Here is a 20,547-nt window from a genome sequence, read left to right on the forward strand (position 1 = left end):
GTCGTTGACAAATCAGCTATTCATCGAATGTCTAAAAATCTTATTTAACTTGGTGGTATTTGTTCGCCCACTACCTTCAAAGTTTAGGATGGATGGCGTCATATTTTCTCAATCTAGTTCATCATTTATTATTAGTATTTACTGTTGGAACTTCGCTTTCCCGGCGGAAATCATTTTTAGTTATTGGCACATATAGTCAACAAATTTGGAATCCAGATTTGTTTCATTATTGCACTTTTGTCATTTATATGCACTCATTTTATATAGGTCATTAAAAGAACAAAAAACAATGGGTTAAACAAGGTTCTATTGTAAGCTTTTAAAGCACAACGTGACAGAAGGGCGTAAAGTAGTTTTGCTGTTAAAATCAATCTTACTTTGTCCCTGCGCCCTCGAGTAAACGAACTACTGTAAAAATCACCTATTTTGGAATTGTCATTATCCTTCCATTTTTCTGTGATACTCAGATAGAATTCTTATATATATATTATTGAAAGGGTAGTATCGAAAAAACATCACACATCACATAAACTATTTCACATATGGAAATGAATCTCGCTTTTATAGTAGGAACAATCTACTGTAAAATTCAAGTAAGACTTTCACTGCTTTTCTACCAACAATTTGATCGGATAATTCATAAATCTTCAATTTTTCATTTGTCTCAACACAATTACATTTTTAGATGGCGGTGCCGTCGCAGGTGTTGTCCTAGGAGTTCTGGGCGGTGTTCTCCTCATAGCCATCATAGTGATGCTGGTCCTATACTTGAAGAAAAAACGCCAGGGGAAACAGAGGCTCAGTGGGAACGACGATTCGAGGAAAAGGTACGACGAGGTTGATGAAGGCTCAACGAATGGATCTTTCCGGTGCGTAATTGCGCTGAATGATGGCCCTTGTCTTGTAATTTGCCCTTTTTTGCACGTTGTAATCAAGCTAAGTCTACTTCACTGAATGTCTTTTTGCAAATATGTTTTCCCATTCATATGCAATCGATTAAACGCAGTGTTGGACATTTATAAAATTCTCGGAATTATCAGAGTCATCTAAATGAAAATGATCAGGGCTCGTGCCCAACTAACTACCAGTGAGACTTAGCTCAGTGATTGATCCGACTCCAGACTCGAATGACTGGTGACTCTACTGGACTGCGTTCTCCTGGTTTAGAGACTCCTAATTAACACTGATTACAAGTAATTTACTTTATTGAAAACTTAATTTTCCAATAATTTGCTTATCGTCATATTTGCCGTACTCAAAAGAAACTTGCCGTTTAGACCTCTCGCAAATTCTCGCTGTAGTTGTCAATTACCAAGAAATTAAATATCGTTATATATTGACTGTTGCGTTCTGCACTTTTTGAAAATTCTTCATTCACACTTGTTATTCAATTTGCATGTACAATCAACCATTTTTTCTGTTACAGCTATAAAGAAAGAACCCTCGATGACATGCTGGCGTAAAACTATTTGGAAACGGAAACGACAACGATTTTTTTTATTTTTACGCTTGTAGTTTGCTAACAATAGTTCTAGTCTACACTCATCCTCACTTTAGTCGATGTTATCTGAAATCCCAATAAGAAATTTTCATAAAATTTGTTTTCATAAAGAGTGGTTAATTAAATTTCCCTGTTCGGTTTCTTCGTTATTCTACAGTAAAACTTGAAGTGACATAAATCTCCTTGTTTTTTTCAAATCAGGTGTCTTATTCGATTATTTCTATTTGATGATATGTTATGACTAGAACTGTTTTATCCTTTCTCGTTCTTTCTTCTTTGGTAGTATAAATGTAACATAACTATTACAGTTCAAAATTAAATAGCTTGAATGTGGTTGATGCGCTTTGTTCACAAGCTTCCAACCACATTCCAGCATTGAAATTATGAATGTGGCGATTGCAATTTTGACTGAAATTGGAAAGCGATTGTGCCGCTGTTATTATAGATTGAGGTTTTTGAAGAGAAGCCGTATACTCGGTCAAAATTTAGTATACTGGAGCGTAATTTGGAAATTTCAAACACCAATTACGATCCATTTATGACCCACATTTACCGATTTTGAACTGAATAATAGAGTAATTTGACGTAAATATTTTTAACAATTACTGAATTTTTGTAGTATTCATTTGGATTGATTTAATAAGCGTATTTGCTGGCAATTATTTGACAAAAATATTTCTAAAATTTAACAAAGCTAAGACACAATTTCATTGCGTGATACATTACCGTAGTCTCTTTCTTTCTCTGTCCTATCGCAAATAAATGAAGCCAATGCCCCAAGCATTGTTAGTTCGCATGAAAATGTATTCATAATTTTGAACAAATGGGACTTTAACAGGGGGAGCTTAGCGACGTGATTTAGGCATCGCAACCAATCTTTGAAGATGTGCATCGTCATGAGAACTGAAAGTTGAGTATCAGTTTACCAGAGCGCTTTTCTTTTTGGATAATGACGTTTTATCAGTAATGTATTTCTGTTTAATTGTCAAATCAATCAACTAAGAGTTGCCAAATCACTGTGAATAATGAAACTACCTGAAATATGCTTAAATATTATCATGGTGATTTTTTTTAAATTAAGCAGAAAGCTCGCATCTAGAGTTATCTAATTCATGTACAATATATCTATGATATTTCGAATTCCTACAGCGGACGTACTTTTGATGGTATAAGTTAAACCCATTTTAAGTGTTGCGATAGGTGAGAAAACAATGGATCACTTCCAATGTAAAACCGAACTGTGTAGTTGCACGACAATTAAAGACATATTTCATTCCGTATAACGGGTTGTTTTGAATAAATTAGAAAAGCTTATACGCTCTGTTAATTGAAACTCGCCTTTTCGTTTCAAAATTGCGCTGTGATAGGCGAGAAAACGATTAATCACTTTCATTGTAAACCTGAACTGGATAATTGCGCGAAAATTTAACACATATTTCAGTAAGGAGGGGGAGTAAAATATAGTTGTTTTCGATGAGTTAAAAAACTTATAAGCTCAGGTAACTGAAACTAGCGTTTTCGTTTCGAATGTATTATGCACTGGGTGTATTATAATAATTTATTTTCGATGTTTTTGATTTTATAGGCATAATATCTATTAAGTTGTCACCCACTGTTAGAATATAGCTCTCCGCCATTCAAGGAAATTTCCATGTTATTCTTTCTAGCTGTTTCTCAGCAGTTTTTGTTTTAATTGAGTTTTGATTCGAATTATCTTCCAAATTCTCGTGCTAACCTGTCATCTCTTCCCCAACAATCTATCTATTTGCCTATTACCGCGTCAAAGACAACGCTGTAAAGTCTTCGGAAAGGGTGAAACTAGGACCTACTTAATTAACTAAAAATATCAGCTATAAACATAGCTAATCTAATAGCAAAAATCTAATAATTTTCAATAATAAAACGTTAATAATGATTAGCGATTAACGGTAAAGTCAAACAACAATGCTGTTGCAAAAGGTGCTGACTCAGTCTGATTCCTTATCTCTGAACATTTTCATCCGTTTTTTTATATTCAAAGTGCTTTTTTCAAATCAATCCACGGGGAATGATTATGCGAAAACAACTGCTGAAATTCTAGGCTCTGTAAACCGGTTTACGCTACTGTACATTGGTTAGGATACTATAGGGCTTTTATATTTATTCCGGGGAAGAGGCAATTTAAAGGCAGGAATGAGGTACTGTTAAAAAGCGTCAGCCGTTGAAGGTTTAACCAGCATTTTGGCGTAACTTCAGTATTGTTTAAATGCGTCAGTCGGTAAATGTTTCAATAGCATTTAACTTCAATAGCCTACTGGTAATATTCGATTTCACTGAAGGTTTACAACGCGAGGCTAACTCTATTTTGTCTGGCTATGTTATGCTGACGGATTTGTAGGCGTATAATAATGCAAGGATGCCGTAGTCAGGGTCGAATTGACCATAAATCAAAATACGCACGTGCTTAGGGCACCAAGAAACTTTCACTTTCAACACCCTGAAAAACGTTTTCAAATGCATTCGAACTCAAAACTACACAATACCAACACAGGAGTATAAGACTCGCGAGAAAGATGCAAAAGCAAGTTTCTCGTTAATAAATACATTGATTAAATGTCTATGTTCTTTTCCACAATAAAAACATGATATATATATATATATATATATTATACCGTAAATATATATTATACCCATTCTAAAAAATGGTACGCAACCCCTGTCATACCACGTTTACCAGTTCATGTCGGGTAAGGCCAAGGGGTCAGTTATTTGTTTCAGATACATGTATGTAGTTGGTGATGTAGGAAGCCGTAGCCGACCACCGGTTACGTGAACCACCCTACGGCGGAAAGTAGTCCAGCAATCCTCTTGCACATGATTACCCTCACGGTAACCCATGAAGGATAATCAGGGGCGCATGGAAAGCGTATTTTCAACGATCAGCACGATGCGTCCCGTCGCCGAGCCAGATTTGTTTCAGATGCATGAACTTGTTCATAGCATTTCTCCACCATCTTTTATCTGTAACGTTTATCTGGTTAATATTAATGAATATATCGAATTTCAACCTTACATGGTGAAGGGTTGTCGTAAGGCGGTAAGCGTTAGTAACCATCACATTGCCATCACGCAGCTGATTTGTCGAATCTTGACCAATCGACGACTCTACTGTTAACCGGACAAGCAATTAATATTTGCACACTAGGCCTATAAAAGAAACGGTTTTTGTGAAAACGCGCTTACTGCCTCACAGTCGGTATAAATATGGAATATAATTGCAACAAAATATTTGTTTATTTTATACAACTCTTTGAGTGCGTGAGAGGACGAGAGCGCACCATTGAGGTGTATACAGTCTAGAGATGTACCGATACCACTTTTGTCGCCGATACCGATCCGATACCAGCTAAAAAAGCCGATACCGATACGCCGATACTACAAAAAGGCCGATATTACCGATATTCCGATACCGATACTATGTAAATATTACTTAATTAGGTGTGCTGTGTAGGGCAGACGGGTTAAAACAATGGTCTTTGAGCGTTGTTCATAGTACACATTATTTCAGATCGAAAAATGATATATCACATCATATGAAATTAATGTTTGGTGTTTGCTTCAACTGATTAAGATACACTGTACAGTAACGCTAGTAATCTCCGCCAGTAATAGGTCGTAGTTATCTTACAATGCCAAAGACCTTACACAGAAAAACAAGCAACGTCTTGTATGAAATCCAGAACAGGAATGAATTTATTATCCACGATAACACGCGCTATTGCGCGAGAGAAATAATACGAGGAAAACGAAATCAGCGAGGCATATCGTAATCAGTCGACGCTTCAGATGCGTCGGCAGTACAAACACTTATTATCACACAATAAAGGACAAACACTCGTTATTATATAACTGGCGCATCCCTCCTTCGCTCCCATAATGGGTATTACTATGAAAAACATTACTAAAACTTAGTAGAATGACGAGAAAGTATAGGTCACTTAAAAACCGAATGCCATAGTAAACGAAATTGTAATCAAAACAAATGCAAAACCGGGCTTATTCTAAAATGTAATCACTCAAATATGAAGGCTTACGATGCTCACGACGGGGGTAGCGAGATTGTGGTGCTGGGCCATCTTGCAAAAATAATTCTGGTGGTCCAGGAGGGGGAACATTCGCAGTAGGTAATTGGGGGAGTAAATCTACAAATGAGCTTGGTAGTAGCGGAGGATAGAAATCCTCAGAGTTCTCGTCATTGATTGTGGTATCTGGTATAACTTGGGAAGGGGAAGGTAATGTGGGTGAAACTAAAAAACAATCAGACTTTCGAACTTTGTACGAATTGGCTCGAAGCTGATTACCAATGAATTTTTTTATATTACACCAGTCACCATTGACAGACACAACCAAGTACCTGTCCCGGGCTTTAGTTTTTTTGCGGTCAGCATATAAATATACAAGATCACCTACACGAATCATGGGAGATATAGGAATAGGGTTACGGCATTTTGACTTTTGGCTGGGCTTATGGTTCTGGAGTCGACTAGCATATTGTTTTTCAATCATGTGTCTGTCTTCCATAGGAATTTGTTGATTAGTGAATTGGTCTCTTTGGGTCCACATTTCCCGTGATGATAATCCCCTCTTGCGTAGTCGTGAATTGAGATTAGCAAGGGCCACTGATAATGTGACATGAGAAACAGGCTGATTGTCCGGTGCAAGTCTTAGTAATTCTTCCTGCACTTCTTGTACGGCTTTTTCAGCAATGGGATTTTTATTGATGTTCTTCGAATGGCCAAGTTCGAGTGTAAGTCGATGCTTGGCTAGTCTGTTATTTTTTGCCATTGAAGCAAAGGCAGGAGCAGAGTCTGTGCGTATTAATGCTGGTGGGCCATCAAGAGGGGTCATATCCAAAGTTAAACACACAAGACCATTACGTAAAGTCTCTTCTCTTTCATTTTCAATTAAGCAGGCTCGTGTGAAAGAGGTAACACATTCTCGTATGACTAATATCAATTGTTTTCTTTGTTTAATAACGTCTGCAGCAAACATTGATCCGACGGATGGTAAGTTATCACTGGTAGTTTGTGGTATGGGGCGGGACACAAACTTTTTTAGGGAGGCACATTGATGGCAGGCATTAGAAACATGTTTAATCATAGCATCAGAATCAAGAGCAAAAAAATAACGATTAAATACAGATGCCAATTGGTGAGCGGAGGGGTGCTCTAATTGAATATGTAAAGCAGTTAAAATAGCATCAACGAAATGACGTGGAATAATAATACGATCTTGGCGAGAGGAAAAAGGGCGAGATGTATGATGAACAAGTAATCCATCACTAGCAATAGTGGCATGCATGAGGTAACGTTTCACGTCAATGATCTTAGTCAATTTTTTTGATGGTCTGGTGCCTTGTTGTAGGTGAGCGTGGACCCGCCGAAGATCCGCACATTCTTTTTGAATCGTAAGCCAGGCAGACCTTGAAGTAAACGGCATTTTAGTGTGGCCTGATAAAATGTCGCGAACAGAAACCTCACGCATGACAGGTTGTTGCTTGATATCATCAATAAAAGCACAAATTTGACAGTTATTAGTACAACACTGCGGTGCATTACGACTAGCAAAATCTGAGGGGAGATTTTTAGAACCCGCTAAGTGCTCCAGGGTGACTTGATATTGACTTGTGACTGATAAAAATGTTGAGAGTCTTGGGCTAGCTGAAAACTCTCCTCGGCATAGCTTTTGAAAGGCCTGAACGCAAGGCTTACTGTCTGTTAGAACCCGTGTAGTATTTGCAGATTGGATGATATAGGGAGCAAAGTGCTTGATAGCAGATGCAATACTGAGGGCCTCGATTTCGCATGGAATCCAGGAAGTGAAGCGAGACTTAAGTTTAGCGCTAAAAAAACCAGCAAGGTGTGTCTCGCCCTCACGTGTAATATACAGTGTGGCTCCTAAACCCGGATGTGAAACTGAACCATCAGTAACTAGCCACAATAAATCACTGGGTCTTGGTAATGTTATAGACTTGTTGCTAGATAAATGAGATTGAGCAGAGTGAAAACTTTGACGTAGCTCATCATTCCACAAAATACTTTCTTGGGAAGCACGGTTATCAGTGACTTTTTGTAGGTCACACAAAAAATTTGCACATTTGGGTATGACTCTAGCAAGAACACGGTAAGCTCCTAAAAAGGACCGCATAGCTGCTACAGTTTTAGGTGGGTCGCATGTGGATAATGTGGCAATACGATGTGGGGATGCTTTAATTATGCCTTCTGACCACATCCAACCAAGGATGGTGGTTGACTTGGGGGCTATAATAGTTTTGGAAGCAGATAAACATAAACCACATTTTGATAAGGCAGAAAGCACACTACTCCAGTTACGGAGCAATTCCTCAGGAGTATTTCCCCCACAGTATAAATCGTCTGCTATTTTAGTTACGATACCAGCCTGTAATAGGTCACCTAAAACCCGGCACATAAGCTCTTCCAATGCAGTTTCAGATCCAGGCATTCCCATAGCAGATCTGGTATATACCCGGGTACCACGAAATGGTGTTACCACACCACAATATTTCATAGACTTCTTTTCAAGTGGGATTTGATAGAAGGCACTTGTGAGATCCGACGTGACTATGTATTTCCAACATGCAATTTTGCGCAGAGTAGAGTCAACATCAGGTAAAAGGGAAGGTTGTGGTTTTGAGTATCTCCCAACATCTGCGAATGCAGTGACTAGACGATAACCCCCCGAGGCTTTCTTGACTAAGAAGGAGGGGTTTAAATATTCCACAGTGACCCCAACGCATTCTGGTTTTTGGAAAACACCCAATGCCTCAAGTTCATCAAACTTTTGCTGTAACTCAACTAATTTATCACGCGAATATTGAGGTATTCTACCTTTCCGTTGAGGGGGCTGGGTAGGTCCCATATTAACCACAGCTTTGAAGGGACCAACAGCTCCATTGTAACCGGGAGGGCTCGGGTTAAACACGCTATCAAACTTTTGGTGTAAGTGTTGAAATTTTGCGACAACGTCTGAGGGCAGGATATGTTCAGGATCGACTTTTATGTTGGTTGCAAACGGAGGGGATGGTCGAACGAAGGAATTATGGTTGGTAGACTGGGTAATGGATTGTTGAGATATAACAGGTAAAAGTTGGGCGAATTGTTGATGCTTGTCAATACGTGCAGGTTCGCATGATGAATTTTGAATAAGGATGTAATCGTTATGGCGGGGAGCAATGCAAGGCGTTAACCATTTTTCAGTGGTAACGGACTGACAATCGATGCGAGGCTCGACAGCCACCTCGTCAACATCAAGCAAATGATTTGGTAAGGGAACTGTCATAGTTTCGCCAGGCCAAAGGACGCGTGACTTGCTGGAGTGTCTAATAATATGAGGCGGGTGACTAGCCTCACTATTGAGACGTTTATCATCATATGGCAGTGGAGGAAGGTTACGAATACTGATGGTATGCTTTGCAGGTCGCAAAATGATATCGTTCTCGACCATAAACGGGGTGCCAGCCAAAATGTCGGAATCTAAATGCTGAACTACCAGTGCTTTAAAAGGCATAGAAACAGCATCAAGTGATAGGGTAATAGCTGTTTCGCCAAGTACATTTAAAAATGATGATCCGTCAGCCTGTAGAGCTTTTTGAGAGCACTTTGATATTTTGGCGCCCAAAAGACTAGCAAGGGATAGAGATATCATATTACACTCAGCACCAGTGTCGAGCACGACACGGATGGGTTTTCCTTTACAATACAAGACCAGGTGAGGGCAATGGCATATGTTAACACGTCGTGAGCGGTAAATATAATGATTAGAGTTAGGATTTACCTCAGGACAGTCAGAAGATGCTGAACTTATGTCCACCAAAGGATCCATGTCATCGTGATCCGTACTGATCATACGTGCTTTAGCCATGAATTGCTTATCGTTGTCAGGAAGGAAAGGGCAGCGGCTCAGGTAATGCTTGAATGGTCGACCCCCTTCCTTGCACAGAGGGCATGATTGACGTATGTTAATGTTGCGGCGGCTGGAACTATCCTTCTTTGAATTCAACTTTTGAGAGTGAAGAGATCTACACACTTTGGCATATTCCATGGAGGCCAGCTCGTCTAATAGCGACTCGAGCGCTCCTGAAATTTCAGGTTTGATAGAAGCTAGTGTGCGAGAACGCAGCTCAGTTCCATAACGTTGCTTAACGAGCATTGGTAAATCCTGGTGCAACAAAGACAACCAGAAATAAACGATTGTATTTTCCAAGGTAGGAGTTAAGTCTTCGTCTTCCGTTGGCACAGAGCCGTGATGAGTAATTGAGCTAATTGTGGTAGCGAGGTTGTCTTCAAAAAAAGACACTAGGCGTTGGTAAAGGTCTTCTGCTCTTTCCCCATCTTCAAGTTTGATATTGGCTAACTCCAGGAGATGGGCGCCGGTAGTATGGAACCCAAAATGCATGCGGAGCGCTTGCCAAATACAGTTCAAAGATGTGGAATTCTTGACGATGGTGTTGCGAGACATAATCGGACAATAATTTGCTATTTGTCCGAGCATCAACTCTAAAGTGGCGTTTTTTTGAATTGCCGACTTTCTGCGGTCTTCAGCTACTGCCTCTCCATCATCGGTCAGACCTCTCAGTGGGTTAGCTTTGGTTTGTTTCTCCCATTGGACGTCAGGGGCAAGAAAAGGCGTAAAGTTATTATCCAGGGCTAAAGTGTATAGCAGATTTTGTCTCCATGTTTCGAAGGAAGTGATTGTCTCACATTTCTTCAGAGGCCACTGCTTTGGTGCTTTAACAGCTGCCATTGTTAACCTCAGTATAGGAGATATACAGCGTAGAATTCGTCTTCGCTGCCACCACGCCAGTAATAGGTCGTAGTTATCTTACAATGCCAAAGACCTTACACAGAAAAACAAGCAACGTCTTGTATGAAATCCAGAACAGGAATGAATTTATTATCCACGATAACACGCGCTATTGCGCGAGAGAAATAATACGAGGAAAACGAAATCAGCGAGGCATATCGTAATCAGTCGACGCTTCAGATGCGTCGGCAGTACAAACACTTATTATCACACAATAAAGGACAAACACTCGTTATTATATAACTGGCGCTCGGTGTTCAATTAGAAAACTCATAAGCCGGGATGTCCAATTTGAATTTAATGTTAATATCGCGACCTTCGAATATCGTTATTCGTGTTTAAGAGAATATCGAATATCACCCACACATTCTAGAGCCGCCGTCCTACGTTCAAATTAAAAGCATTTTTCAAATATTTTATTTCGTGGCTAATCGTAATCGTCGACGCAATAAGTCAAAGCCAACATGAAAGAATATCAATCAGCACCGACCAAAAGAAGGCCTACCTATAACCGTCGAGGATGTTTTTTTACTTTACTATTTTATATTATTATACAATTGCTATCATATATTTTGAGACAGTCTAGGACTCTAGGCCCTCTAGGGCTAGGCGGTCATGTCAATATATCTATAAAGAAATTGTGTTGTTAAACAAAATTAATATCTGCGTAGAGGGATAATTGTGTCGGAATTTAGTTTATCGATGTCGTCGGACTAAATGACACTCGTACTTGACGACAAACAGTCAGAATTTATACCCGTGCCAAAAGTCCATGTGCCGTTAATAAGGACCCCAATTCCACTGTATGATTTAAAACTGGGTGCCTAATTGCTTTTTGTTATGTGCCGTGTTGATATATTTCTTCATAATTACTATGTAATATTAAAAATGTCAATATAAAAATTTGACAGCGAAAATAGCTAAAAATACGTGAATCATATTCTCTCGCGGGGGTAGGGACATGTATGGCTCATAGCTCACGATCTCTCCAGACAAAAAATAAATTAAAAAGTAGTATTCCAACTTATCTTTTAAAACATTCTGGACCATATCAAAAACGTAAATATATCGGAAATATCGGCCTTAATCTAACCGATACCGATACATGGCCGATACCGAAAAAATGGCCGATATTGCCGATACCGATACCCGATACCGATACATCGGTACATCTCTAGATACACCTCAGTGGAGCGCACCAACTCAAAATCCGGAAAATGACGGTACAGAGATGCCGCTGCTTGGACTCTTGGAGCTGGTTAACCGTTACGGGACCGTAAATTTGGGAAGGGGGATTGTTTGGGAGTCAACATAATATATGCTGATACTGAAGGACTTTAACCATAGAACTTGGGCGATGGAGTGATGGATGGAGTTAACACAGGTAGCAACTCTCACAGAAAACTGACTGACTGAGCAGGTAGCGTAACACACGGTACCGGTACTGTGTCTTACGTGTACGGTACGGTAATAACTATTAATGAGAGCGAGTTGGTTAACTTATTTAATATTTACCTGTACCGGTACCTTTCAGTACAGCAGTAAGATTAGGCTTACCATACGTCCCGGTTTAGCCGGGACAGTCCCGGATTTGACAAGCTGTCCCGGCGTCCCGGCCGGTTGACTCAAATGTCCCGGTTTGTCAGCACGGTTTTCATGGGTAAAAAATTCAAATTCATTAATATTACAAATTTTTTTTAACGGTGACAGCCCATTTACCACTGTTTTGCGACACACTTTGCTAGTTCAGAGAGAGAAATCGCTCTATTGTTATGTCACAATTGGTATACGTTTTAATGCGTTTTCTGGCGTTAACTGCAATGTCGTTAAGTTGTCGAAATGCCAAAAAGAAAGTACAAGTTTTCTGATGAGTTGAAGAAAGATTTACCTTATTTGAAGCAAACTGAAGGAGGAAAGGTACACTGTACGCATTGCAGATCTGTTCTTCTATTAGTCATGGCGGACGTTCAGATGTCAACGATCATATCCAAAGCAGGAAGCACAAAACAATAACATTGAAGCATCGACTCGACTGACCAATTTTGCGATAACAAATTCGGATGATTCTGTGTCGTTGGCAGCCGACATTTACCTATCACACTGCTATTCATGACCAAAGTTTTGACTGCACCTCTAAATTGATTTCAAATTTTTTTGAGGCTAAATTTGCATTAACTTGTAAATATACACAGTTAGAATTTCTGATGTCCGCTGTTTGATAAGCGGATTCGCTGATTTTGCACGTTTAGCCAGAAATAAATGAGAGTTGGTGCATTTATCCGTTGTTCTCCTCTGAATTTAATGATGATTTACTTCAAGCTCGAATGGCAACAAAACGCAGAAAAGTTGATGCTAAGTGCAAAGGGTTCAATGGCGCTGAAAATATTCAAACGGAATTTTTTGAGATGCAATGAGGAAATAAATCTATATTCTATTCGAGAGATGTATCACTGCTTGATTTTTAATATAAAAACTATCATTCGTTCAGTTTCAACTTTCTAAAAATATGTGCGGCCCGCCAATGACTCGCAACCCTTAATTTTGGCCCGCGGGCGACAAAAGGTTGCCGACCCCTGCCGTAGATGTTGCAAATATTCTGTCAGAGGTGAAGCTAAATTTGCAGGGAAAAAATTTGTATTTAAAAAGAATGTTTGCGATTTTTACGAGAAATGTCTATCGAATATAGAGCTGCACGATGAAGCCTACAATGCTGCCAGGCCACACATATGGACAAATTTGAAGAGTGAAATAAACTGGACTGAAGTGTTTGGTCTGCAAAATTGATAAATGATATATTTGGTTAGCTGATCAGATTTTGAATAGCGATGCACTTTTACGAATACTGATAAAGAGATATTTATCTGAGCATGGTTCAAATGCAATTTGACTTACTTTGCCGGTTGAAATTAAGTGGACAAAGATGTTTAACGTTTTTTTCTAACAGAAATATTAGCATTTCGAATTTGCAGCAAATTGGTTGATTTTGTTTTTCGGAAAATCGGCATCTGTTAAAAGGATTTTTTCCATTGTTAAAAAATTTTGGTCCGAAAGCAGGTGCAGAATGCCTGAAGAAAATATAAAACCACTCCGTAACCTGCAAATTTAATGGTGATGTCTCTTGTTATCAGTTTTATGACAAAATCAAAACAAAAATTTTTGAGAAAGGTTCCATCTGCGGACAAATACTTTTGGTCTAAATGAATAATACAAACTAATTTTTTGTGTTTTTTCTAATTCAATGATCAGTAGAGATTTACAGCCGTATATACCCGCAATGGCATGGTAGACGTTCCAATATTATCAAGACTGGCAATCGACCGAATGTTTGCCAAATCGCACCGTCCCGGTTTTTTGTTTCAGATTTATGGTAAGCCTAAGTAAGATGCCATATGATCGTATGAATGAGGTTATTCTGACTAGTCCATGCATGGTTGGAATTCAGTATTTAATTAAAGTAATTTCAGAACATAAGAGTGCCGGTACTGGTACGGCACCGTACGCATTTTACCGTACCAAAGCTTGCGGTTTTAAGTGAAGACCGGCGACGATGGATTGCGTTAACCAAAATCCAAAGTTGAGTATAAGTACGGTACCGGTATGTTCTGATTTTCTCCAATAAAAAACCATACCGGTACACAAAACATAAACAATAAATATTAGAATCAAGTCGGTTTGAGCTCAGCCTGAGATGCCCAATTTCTGAATTTTGAAATTTAAAAGAAATGCCTATTTCAGTATTCCTGTATTTTGATGAATTTACAGATTTAAAATGGTTATATTTATTTTTAAATGTCTGAATACCGGTATAGGTCTGTTGGTAGGCTGTGGCTGGGCTACAGTATGTCATTAGATTAGAAATAAGTTACAACACCTGCATTTAAAAAATTATTATTGACATCTGATTACTGGACTGTCTGATGACGACCAGACCAAAATAAGTTTGGATTTCACCTTTTTTTAAAAATGTTTACATTTCAGCATTTGCCATCTGTTTGTTTTCCCATAGTGATGAAAGAAACACTACTACTACACTGTCAGTATGGCACATGACATTGTCTTGTTTCGGAGAATCCCATTTTGCCGATGAACAGACACCCCTATTTTTGAGAACGTCTTTACATTGTTGTCTTTCAATATCGGTAAAAATATAGTGCAATAAACTAAAAAAAAGCTCAATCTAAAATCGCCATCATTGAATTTCTGGAGAAAAAATAATTTATTTATCGTGGCATTCAAAAAACAGCAATTTTGGTCACATGACGGCTGCGATTAATTTAGATTATTATCGAGACAAGCATGGCGTGATATGAGGCATTTGCCGTCGGGCAGGAGGCCCCTTGTTTGTGAGTCATATGGAGTGTTTTTTTTTAACCAAATGACTGGATATTTTTGGAATTTGGAAACTGATAAATAATATTTATCCAACTCTCCGACTGTTCTATATTTTCATTACCAAATTCTATTTCTATCAATTTACAATAAATTGTGCAAATTTTCAAGTTGAACATAGATATTCAGCAAAAATATTGTTTTTGTTTGTTGGAATAGTAAATTATTTAACCTCAAAACTATCCTAAGAAACAAAAAAATGACAAACACGGTATCTGTATTTTTGCATTAGTATTAGATTTTTCTGATCGGTCTTGTCACAATGATTTCTTTGACAAAGTGTGAATTGTAACTACAAGATCAAGTTAACCAAGCTTTGGACGGTGTAGTCTGGCAATCTGCTTTCACCCCTTTTAGTCAGCACATATAGTACGATGCGGTTCAACAAATCCAGGAATAGCCCCCACATCAAAATACATCAAATATAACAGTGAATACATACCCCTCCGTTACCACTTACCAGACAGTCTGGCCCTCTATATCGGCACAAATAGGCAATCCCGCACTGAGAAATAAACTAAAATGAACGACTACTGCATGCCGCGATTGATCAAACTTATTGAGACAAGCATGGTATGATCTGAGTCTGATGCATCTGCTGTCGTTCCTGTGCCCTACTGATAAATGGGGATTGCAATGGTGGCCATACGCAGCATAAATAACATTGTTTAATAATATTTTGGCTCGATGTTTTTATCTTGATCAAAAGAGGTACATCTATTAAATATAGCAGAGGCTGAAAAATTAGGTTATTTATATGCAGCTCTCAATGATATTTTTTTTATTTTGTTTTTTTATGAATTATAATATAATTTTTCAGTTTGGTATTGTAAAGTGGAAAATTAGGAATAAATTTCAATGTCTAAATGCTGAGTGATATATATATAACAAGTCAGCATAGAGGCAGCAATTACTGTTCGTCATGGACAATAAAGATGAGAAAGGTACAGTTATGGATTTTGTATAAAATACACATATTTTAATGGAGGTTTATTTTTATATGTTTAAACAGATTAGAATCATTGATGAACTAGGTAAATTCTTTTTTGTTATGATCTAGTCGGGAATGTTGAATCAATTTGATGTGACTTAATCTTTTACCTTTTTTAAGAGCATTGCTCTGTGGAATTTGTTATCATTAAACTGGTAAATCATTAAACCGATAACATTGACATCAACTATTTTAAGTTAGCATTAAATTAAGCAATGCTCAAACTCAACTTTTCTATTTGAGAACTGTTGACAGTCATTTTAAAAACTGCGACTTTTGGTCATATATTGGGCAAGAGACATTACTACTCGTAGAATAACATCTAAACATGTCAAAATAATTGCAATATGGCGAATTCTATGTTCCTTGAATAGATCATGCAGTTATGTGATAGTTTAAATTTTTATTAGTTTGGCCGATAGACTATGAGCAATGAGCTTATTGTCAAATTTCTAACTTTTTATTATCTTTGTGTAGATGATAAAACTGAACTTGGAGGTACCACAGAAGATGATGAGAAAAAGCTTCAAGAGGAGAAGGTTTGAGTTGATGAAAAAATTTATTTTCAGTAATATTTGAAGCGTTGATGAATCATTTAGACCAGGGGTCTCAAACTCAACTTACCTGGGGGACGCCGAGACAGAGCCCTAGTGAGTCTGGGCCGCATCAGGTTTTACACAATAAAAGCATTAAACTTGAAAAGTTAAATCTTTTCCACTATTTTTCTATACACAAAACATGTCAAAAACATAAATGTAAGTAATTCCGCGATGGACCTTTCCCCGAGCATCTACTTCCTTGTTTATTCCGTAACATTGGCTAATCAGCAAGGCCCAAAAAGTGACGTAACAATAGACTTTTTCGCAGACGCTCAGACACTTGTCACTCAGAAAGATTTTCAGGCATGTTTGTAAACATTACCTCGTTTTTGCATGCTATTTGTTAGTTTTGGGTTGTTTTTCAGAAATTTGAGTATGAATCAAAGAACTCAATAATGATTCTGATTGCTTGGGCGTCGTAGCCTAATTGTAGTAATCAAAAAGTAATCTAGAAATAGCTGTGATAGACTAGGCCAAACTTCTCTACTGGTACTGTTGAAAAACAGGTTGTTAAATGTTTTGAATCAAAATGATGACGTGAAACATATACCCCAGTTTATAGGCCTTAACTTGCGAAGCCACCTCTAAAGTAAGCACCAAGAATTTGCAATGGTGAGGTAAAAGAAAATTTTCTTTGGGGTCAAAGGTCCATCGAATATCATGCCTACAGGTATGGTACTAGTAGGTTACCGTGCCGCATATGCCATTTCGGGGGATAGATTATAAAATATTTAATTTGCTCTACTTGTCCTGATCATATATTAAATGCATCAATCATTCTAACTGAGCTGAGTGACTTACGGGACGCACTAACATTATTAAACTTTCATACCAAGGCGGGGGCCACAAACTATCGTCCTGCGGGCCACAATTGGCCCGCGGGCCGCGAGTTTGAGACCCCTGATTTAAACATTGTCCCGACTGTCATCATTCTGAATCCATATCCATCATGCTAAGTGTTAGGAATAGGCTTGGTGCTGCACCGTCATCTTTCCTTGGATACATATGTGAATGCTATCCCATCCTATATCGTGGAATCAATCTTTCGACATATGTTAGTTTTTTCTAACTATTTCTATGTACTGCACTTCAAGCAAAAACTTATAGTTTGTTAAATACCATCAGCCAAGGCTATTATCATAGCATCAATCTTAGAATAGAGCAGTTTGAGGACTTTTCCTTGGTCTTACTTATTAAATAATCAAAATGCCTGAAATCATTTTTGGTTTGAATATGGTAAAACTATAATGGGCAGCTTTGGATGATACTATTCAGTTTTTAAAACATAGTATCACAAGACTGTATATATTAATTTATAAATGACATATTGCAGTATTGGATTTATATATTAATGTTTGTTAAGCAAAGAAAGAATGCATAGATATATAGAAATTTCACACTGTTTAGAAGCCATATCAAAAATTCAAAAACCCACCAGCCTACAATATGAGAGGGTTTGCTTGTTCCAATATCTCCTTATCTGTATTATCCTTAATAATCTGTTTTATTGTTTGGAAATTTTTTCTACTGCTCTAATCCATGTTCAATCAAACTATAAATTTCAGGAACAAGCCTCCAACTTATTGAAAGAGACAAATGAAAGGAATGCCGCCAAATCAAAGTTCAGAACTCAAAATCAGAATGCTGCTGATCATCGACCTGATGAAGATTATTTTCACAAACTTGATTCAAGTTTGAAGAAAAACACTGCTTTTGTTAAAAAATTGGTAAGTAGTTATATAGACAGATTTTTATGTTACTGCCCATTCGGTGAAACTTTGTGTCATTTTCAAAGAAAATGTAGTACAGGCAGAGCTGTTGAGTTGGGGGAAAATTCATAATCAACTCCTGGGTGTTCCAGATGTGTGTGTACCAATGTGGAGGTAACTAATTTTGTTCACCTGTTTTACATCAAGTTTTATAAAGGGGGCAGGGGGTATATTCACTCGGCTAACACAGACAGTCCCAGAACTCGTAATATAACCAAAATAGGGAAAATCGGAATAAAATAATGGCCTAACCCTAACCTGGTACACACCCTATGGGTGTACCCAACTCCTTCCTGACTCTGGGTCGAGGAAATATTGACTTCGATTTCTGACTAGGTTTAAGAAATTTTGACACGCTTCTAGCTCCAAATTGGAGGAAATCAACTTTCAATAACAAACAATTTGGTGTATGCAAGTATCCTTCAACAGACTATCAAAAATTAATGCTGTTTAAGTTTCTGTAAAGATATTCAACTTTTCTATATCACTGCTGAAAGTCTGTCAGTCTGGAATTCCAACATCGACTTTGAAGAATTCACAATTTTGACCGTGACTCTCGACTCAGGGGAGTTTAAAAATGTAGCTCTTAGCCTCTTACTCTAGCAAAACATGTTGAAATTTTGAAACTCCCGCCTCCGAGTCTCAACTTTGAAGTCCTGTGTACAATTATACTCAAAAACTTATCCAAGGCCATTATTGTTGCAGGGAAAACTTACAGAGCAACAGAGAAGTTCATTAGAAAAGGAATTCAATTCTCTCAACTTGACCAGATATATTCAAGAAGTGGTGAGTATTATACATATATACTTGGATAATGTTGGTTTATCATTGTGTAACTGTAGTTTTATGAACCCATTTCGCTCGCTATCAGTAACATTCCTTTCAGTAATAGTGCCTTTGCACCAAAAAGCCATTGGTTTATTGGTCATTGCTTTATTGGTCAAATGGAATGTTATTGTGTATGTTGATTAGAAAATGGAGTTATGGGAAATTTGCAATGCTGCAATATATGCAAAGTGCAACATTTTGGACCCACCATGTCAACACCGAAAGATATTTGAAGTTAAACAGAAATATTATCTCAACCACATGTGGGCGATGTTGAGTCGAAATCTTTTAGTTGTAATTTGGTCTGTGCTACGGAACTTTCCCCATGTCTTCCAGTCCCAGGTTCTTTGATGTCAGTAGCATGGTTGGTGAATGAAGATTGTAGTCCCCTGAATCTCATGTCCCACTGTTCTGTGTTGTGTTAGATAAAAATTGTGTGGTAAATTGTTAAAGTGAGCATATGAGATGGAATTAATGCTATGTTCTTGGTTGGTATAGACAAAATAGGACAATTGTGGGTCATGTCATTTTTGAGACACACAGCAAAGTTGTCTTTTGACTCCTTTTTTTATCAAGTCAATATTTTGAGGTTGTGGTATTAGTGTGCAGAATGCAGCCCTGTTGGGAAGAACTAAAAAAATCTTGAAATTGTTTGTGTTCTTATTGGTATATTTTTTATAGGTTTCTACAATTGTGGATGCCAAGTTGAAAATGTCTGATGTTCCATGCGCTGTTTATATATGTTCCCTAATGCATCGAAGATATTCAGATTTTACAACTCTTCTGTTTCAAACATTGAGGAGAACTTTTCAGCAGAGAAATGAAGATAAAGCAGTGAGTTTTTCCTCACAGTTTGCCATATTAGCATGCTCTGTGTCAGTTTTTCTATGAACAAACAATTATATTGATGATTCTGATATAATCTAAACTTTGAAGAAAATGAGTACGGTATATTAAAAGTATCTTGAGGTAGATGTTTTATGAAAGATATTTCATATTGTTTTGCAAGTTGCCTGAATTTGCGTAACTAGATTCAATTTGATTATGAACTATCATTTTACAACGTTTTTAGATATTTACCTGTCTTGTCTTAATGTCTACATGTCTTCATACTAATATCCACTGATATGCAAGGAACAGAAATTTTTGAAATGACTGGAATCTTTGCCGCTCAGCATTGCCTGCTCTATTTATTATACGTAGTGACTTATGTGAGGCGCTGTGCATGGCATTTGAACTCAGGATTTTAAGCTTGCAGTACAAATATAGTCAAGTCCAACGCTTTGATCACTAGGCTTGACTATTTTTTGTCTTTTTAGAATTTGTGCAACATCATGAGCAAACTTCGCACAGACCTACGATTTGTATCTGAAGTGAGTACATTGAATTTGTTTCTTAGTTTTGATAAAATATTTAGTCATTTTTAAAATAAAATATGCTGAATAACAAATGGCCTAATCTTGGCCTCATCACCAACTTGTCCAGCTTGCTGCATATTAGATATCAGGTTTGTTATGTTTTACTGATAAGTTTAATATGCATTTATACTTTTGTCTTCTACGCTACATTCATTATGCCCCAGTTCGTGATTATATCACAACTTTTATG

At 37.7% G+C, this 20,547-nt stretch overlaps 3 protein-coding genes across 41 annotated transcripts in view; 2 read left to right on the forward strand and 1 right to left on the reverse strand.

Annotated features, from left to right (window-relative positions):
* Positions 1 to 2,303, forward strand: part of LOC120328603 (uncharacterized) — a 69,453-nt gene extending 67,150 nt beyond the window's left edge. For 35 of the 37 annotated variants that reach the window (XM_078114267.1, XM_078114304.1, XM_078114270.1 and 32 more), the window contains 2 exons: positions 686 to 869; positions 1,427 to 2,303. In XM_078114267.1, coding sequence (XP_077970393.1) covers positions 686 to 842 — 157 coding nt within the window. In that variant the 3' untranslated portion in view covers positions 843 to 869; positions 1,427 to 2,303. The remainder of the gene's footprint in view (positions 1 to 685; positions 870 to 1,426) is intronic. The other 2 variants (XM_078114268.1, XM_078114271.1) reach the window with 1 other exon arrangement.
* A 2,908-nt stretch (positions 2,304 to 5,211) lies between these two features.
* Positions 5,212 to 10,603, reverse strand: LOC144425136 (uncharacterized). Of its 2 annotated transcripts, none has more exons than XM_078114508.1 (2): positions 9,335 to 10,603; positions 5,212 to 6,962 (listed from the first exon to the last, which is right to left on the reverse strand). In XM_078114508.1, exons 1-2 carry the CDS (start codon positions 10,301 to 10,303, stop codon positions 6,867 to 6,869), a joined length of 1,065 nt encoding a protein of 354 aa, XP_077970634.1. In that variant the 5' UTR covers positions 10,304 to 10,603; the 3' UTR covers positions 5,212 to 6,866. The 2 variants fall into 2 exon arrangements, with proteins under 2 accessions (XP_077970634.1, XP_077970633.1); XM_078114507.1 differs by having other exon boundaries at positions 5,216 to 6,962; positions 9,335 to 10,451.
* Positions 10,604 to 15,567: 4,964 nt separating this feature from the next.
* LOC120327573 (regulator of nonsense transcripts 2-like) overlaps positions 15,568 to 20,547 on the forward strand; it is a 62,108-nt gene continuing 57,128 nt past the window's right edge. For both annotated transcript variants that reach the window (XM_039393899.2, XM_039393898.2), the window contains exons 1-6: positions 15,568 to 15,696; positions 16,221 to 16,282; positions 17,908 to 18,069; positions 18,817 to 18,897; positions 19,621 to 19,773; positions 20,259 to 20,312. In XM_039393899.2, the coding sequence (XP_039249833.2) occupies positions 15,675 to 15,696; positions 16,221 to 16,282; positions 17,908 to 18,069; positions 18,817 to 18,897; positions 19,621 to 19,773; positions 20,259 to 20,312 (534 nt within the window). In that variant the 5' untranslated portion in view covers positions 15,568 to 15,674. The remainder of the gene's footprint in view (positions 15,697 to 16,220; positions 16,283 to 17,907; positions 18,070 to 18,816; positions 18,898 to 19,620; positions 19,774 to 20,258; positions 20,313 to 20,547) is intronic.

This window comes from Styela clava, chromosome 7, assembly GCF_964204865.1.
Source record: "Styela clava chromosome 7, kaStyClav1.hap1.2, whole genome shotgun sequence".
NCBI lineage: Eukaryota > Metazoa > Chordata > Ascidiacea > Stolidobranchia > Styelidae > Styela > Styela clava.

Coding starts and splice junctions, on each gene's coding strand:
- LOC144425136 (XM_078114507.1), bottom strand. CDS start 6,841: ATGCATGCCACTATTGCTAGTGATGGATTACTTGTTCATCATACATCT.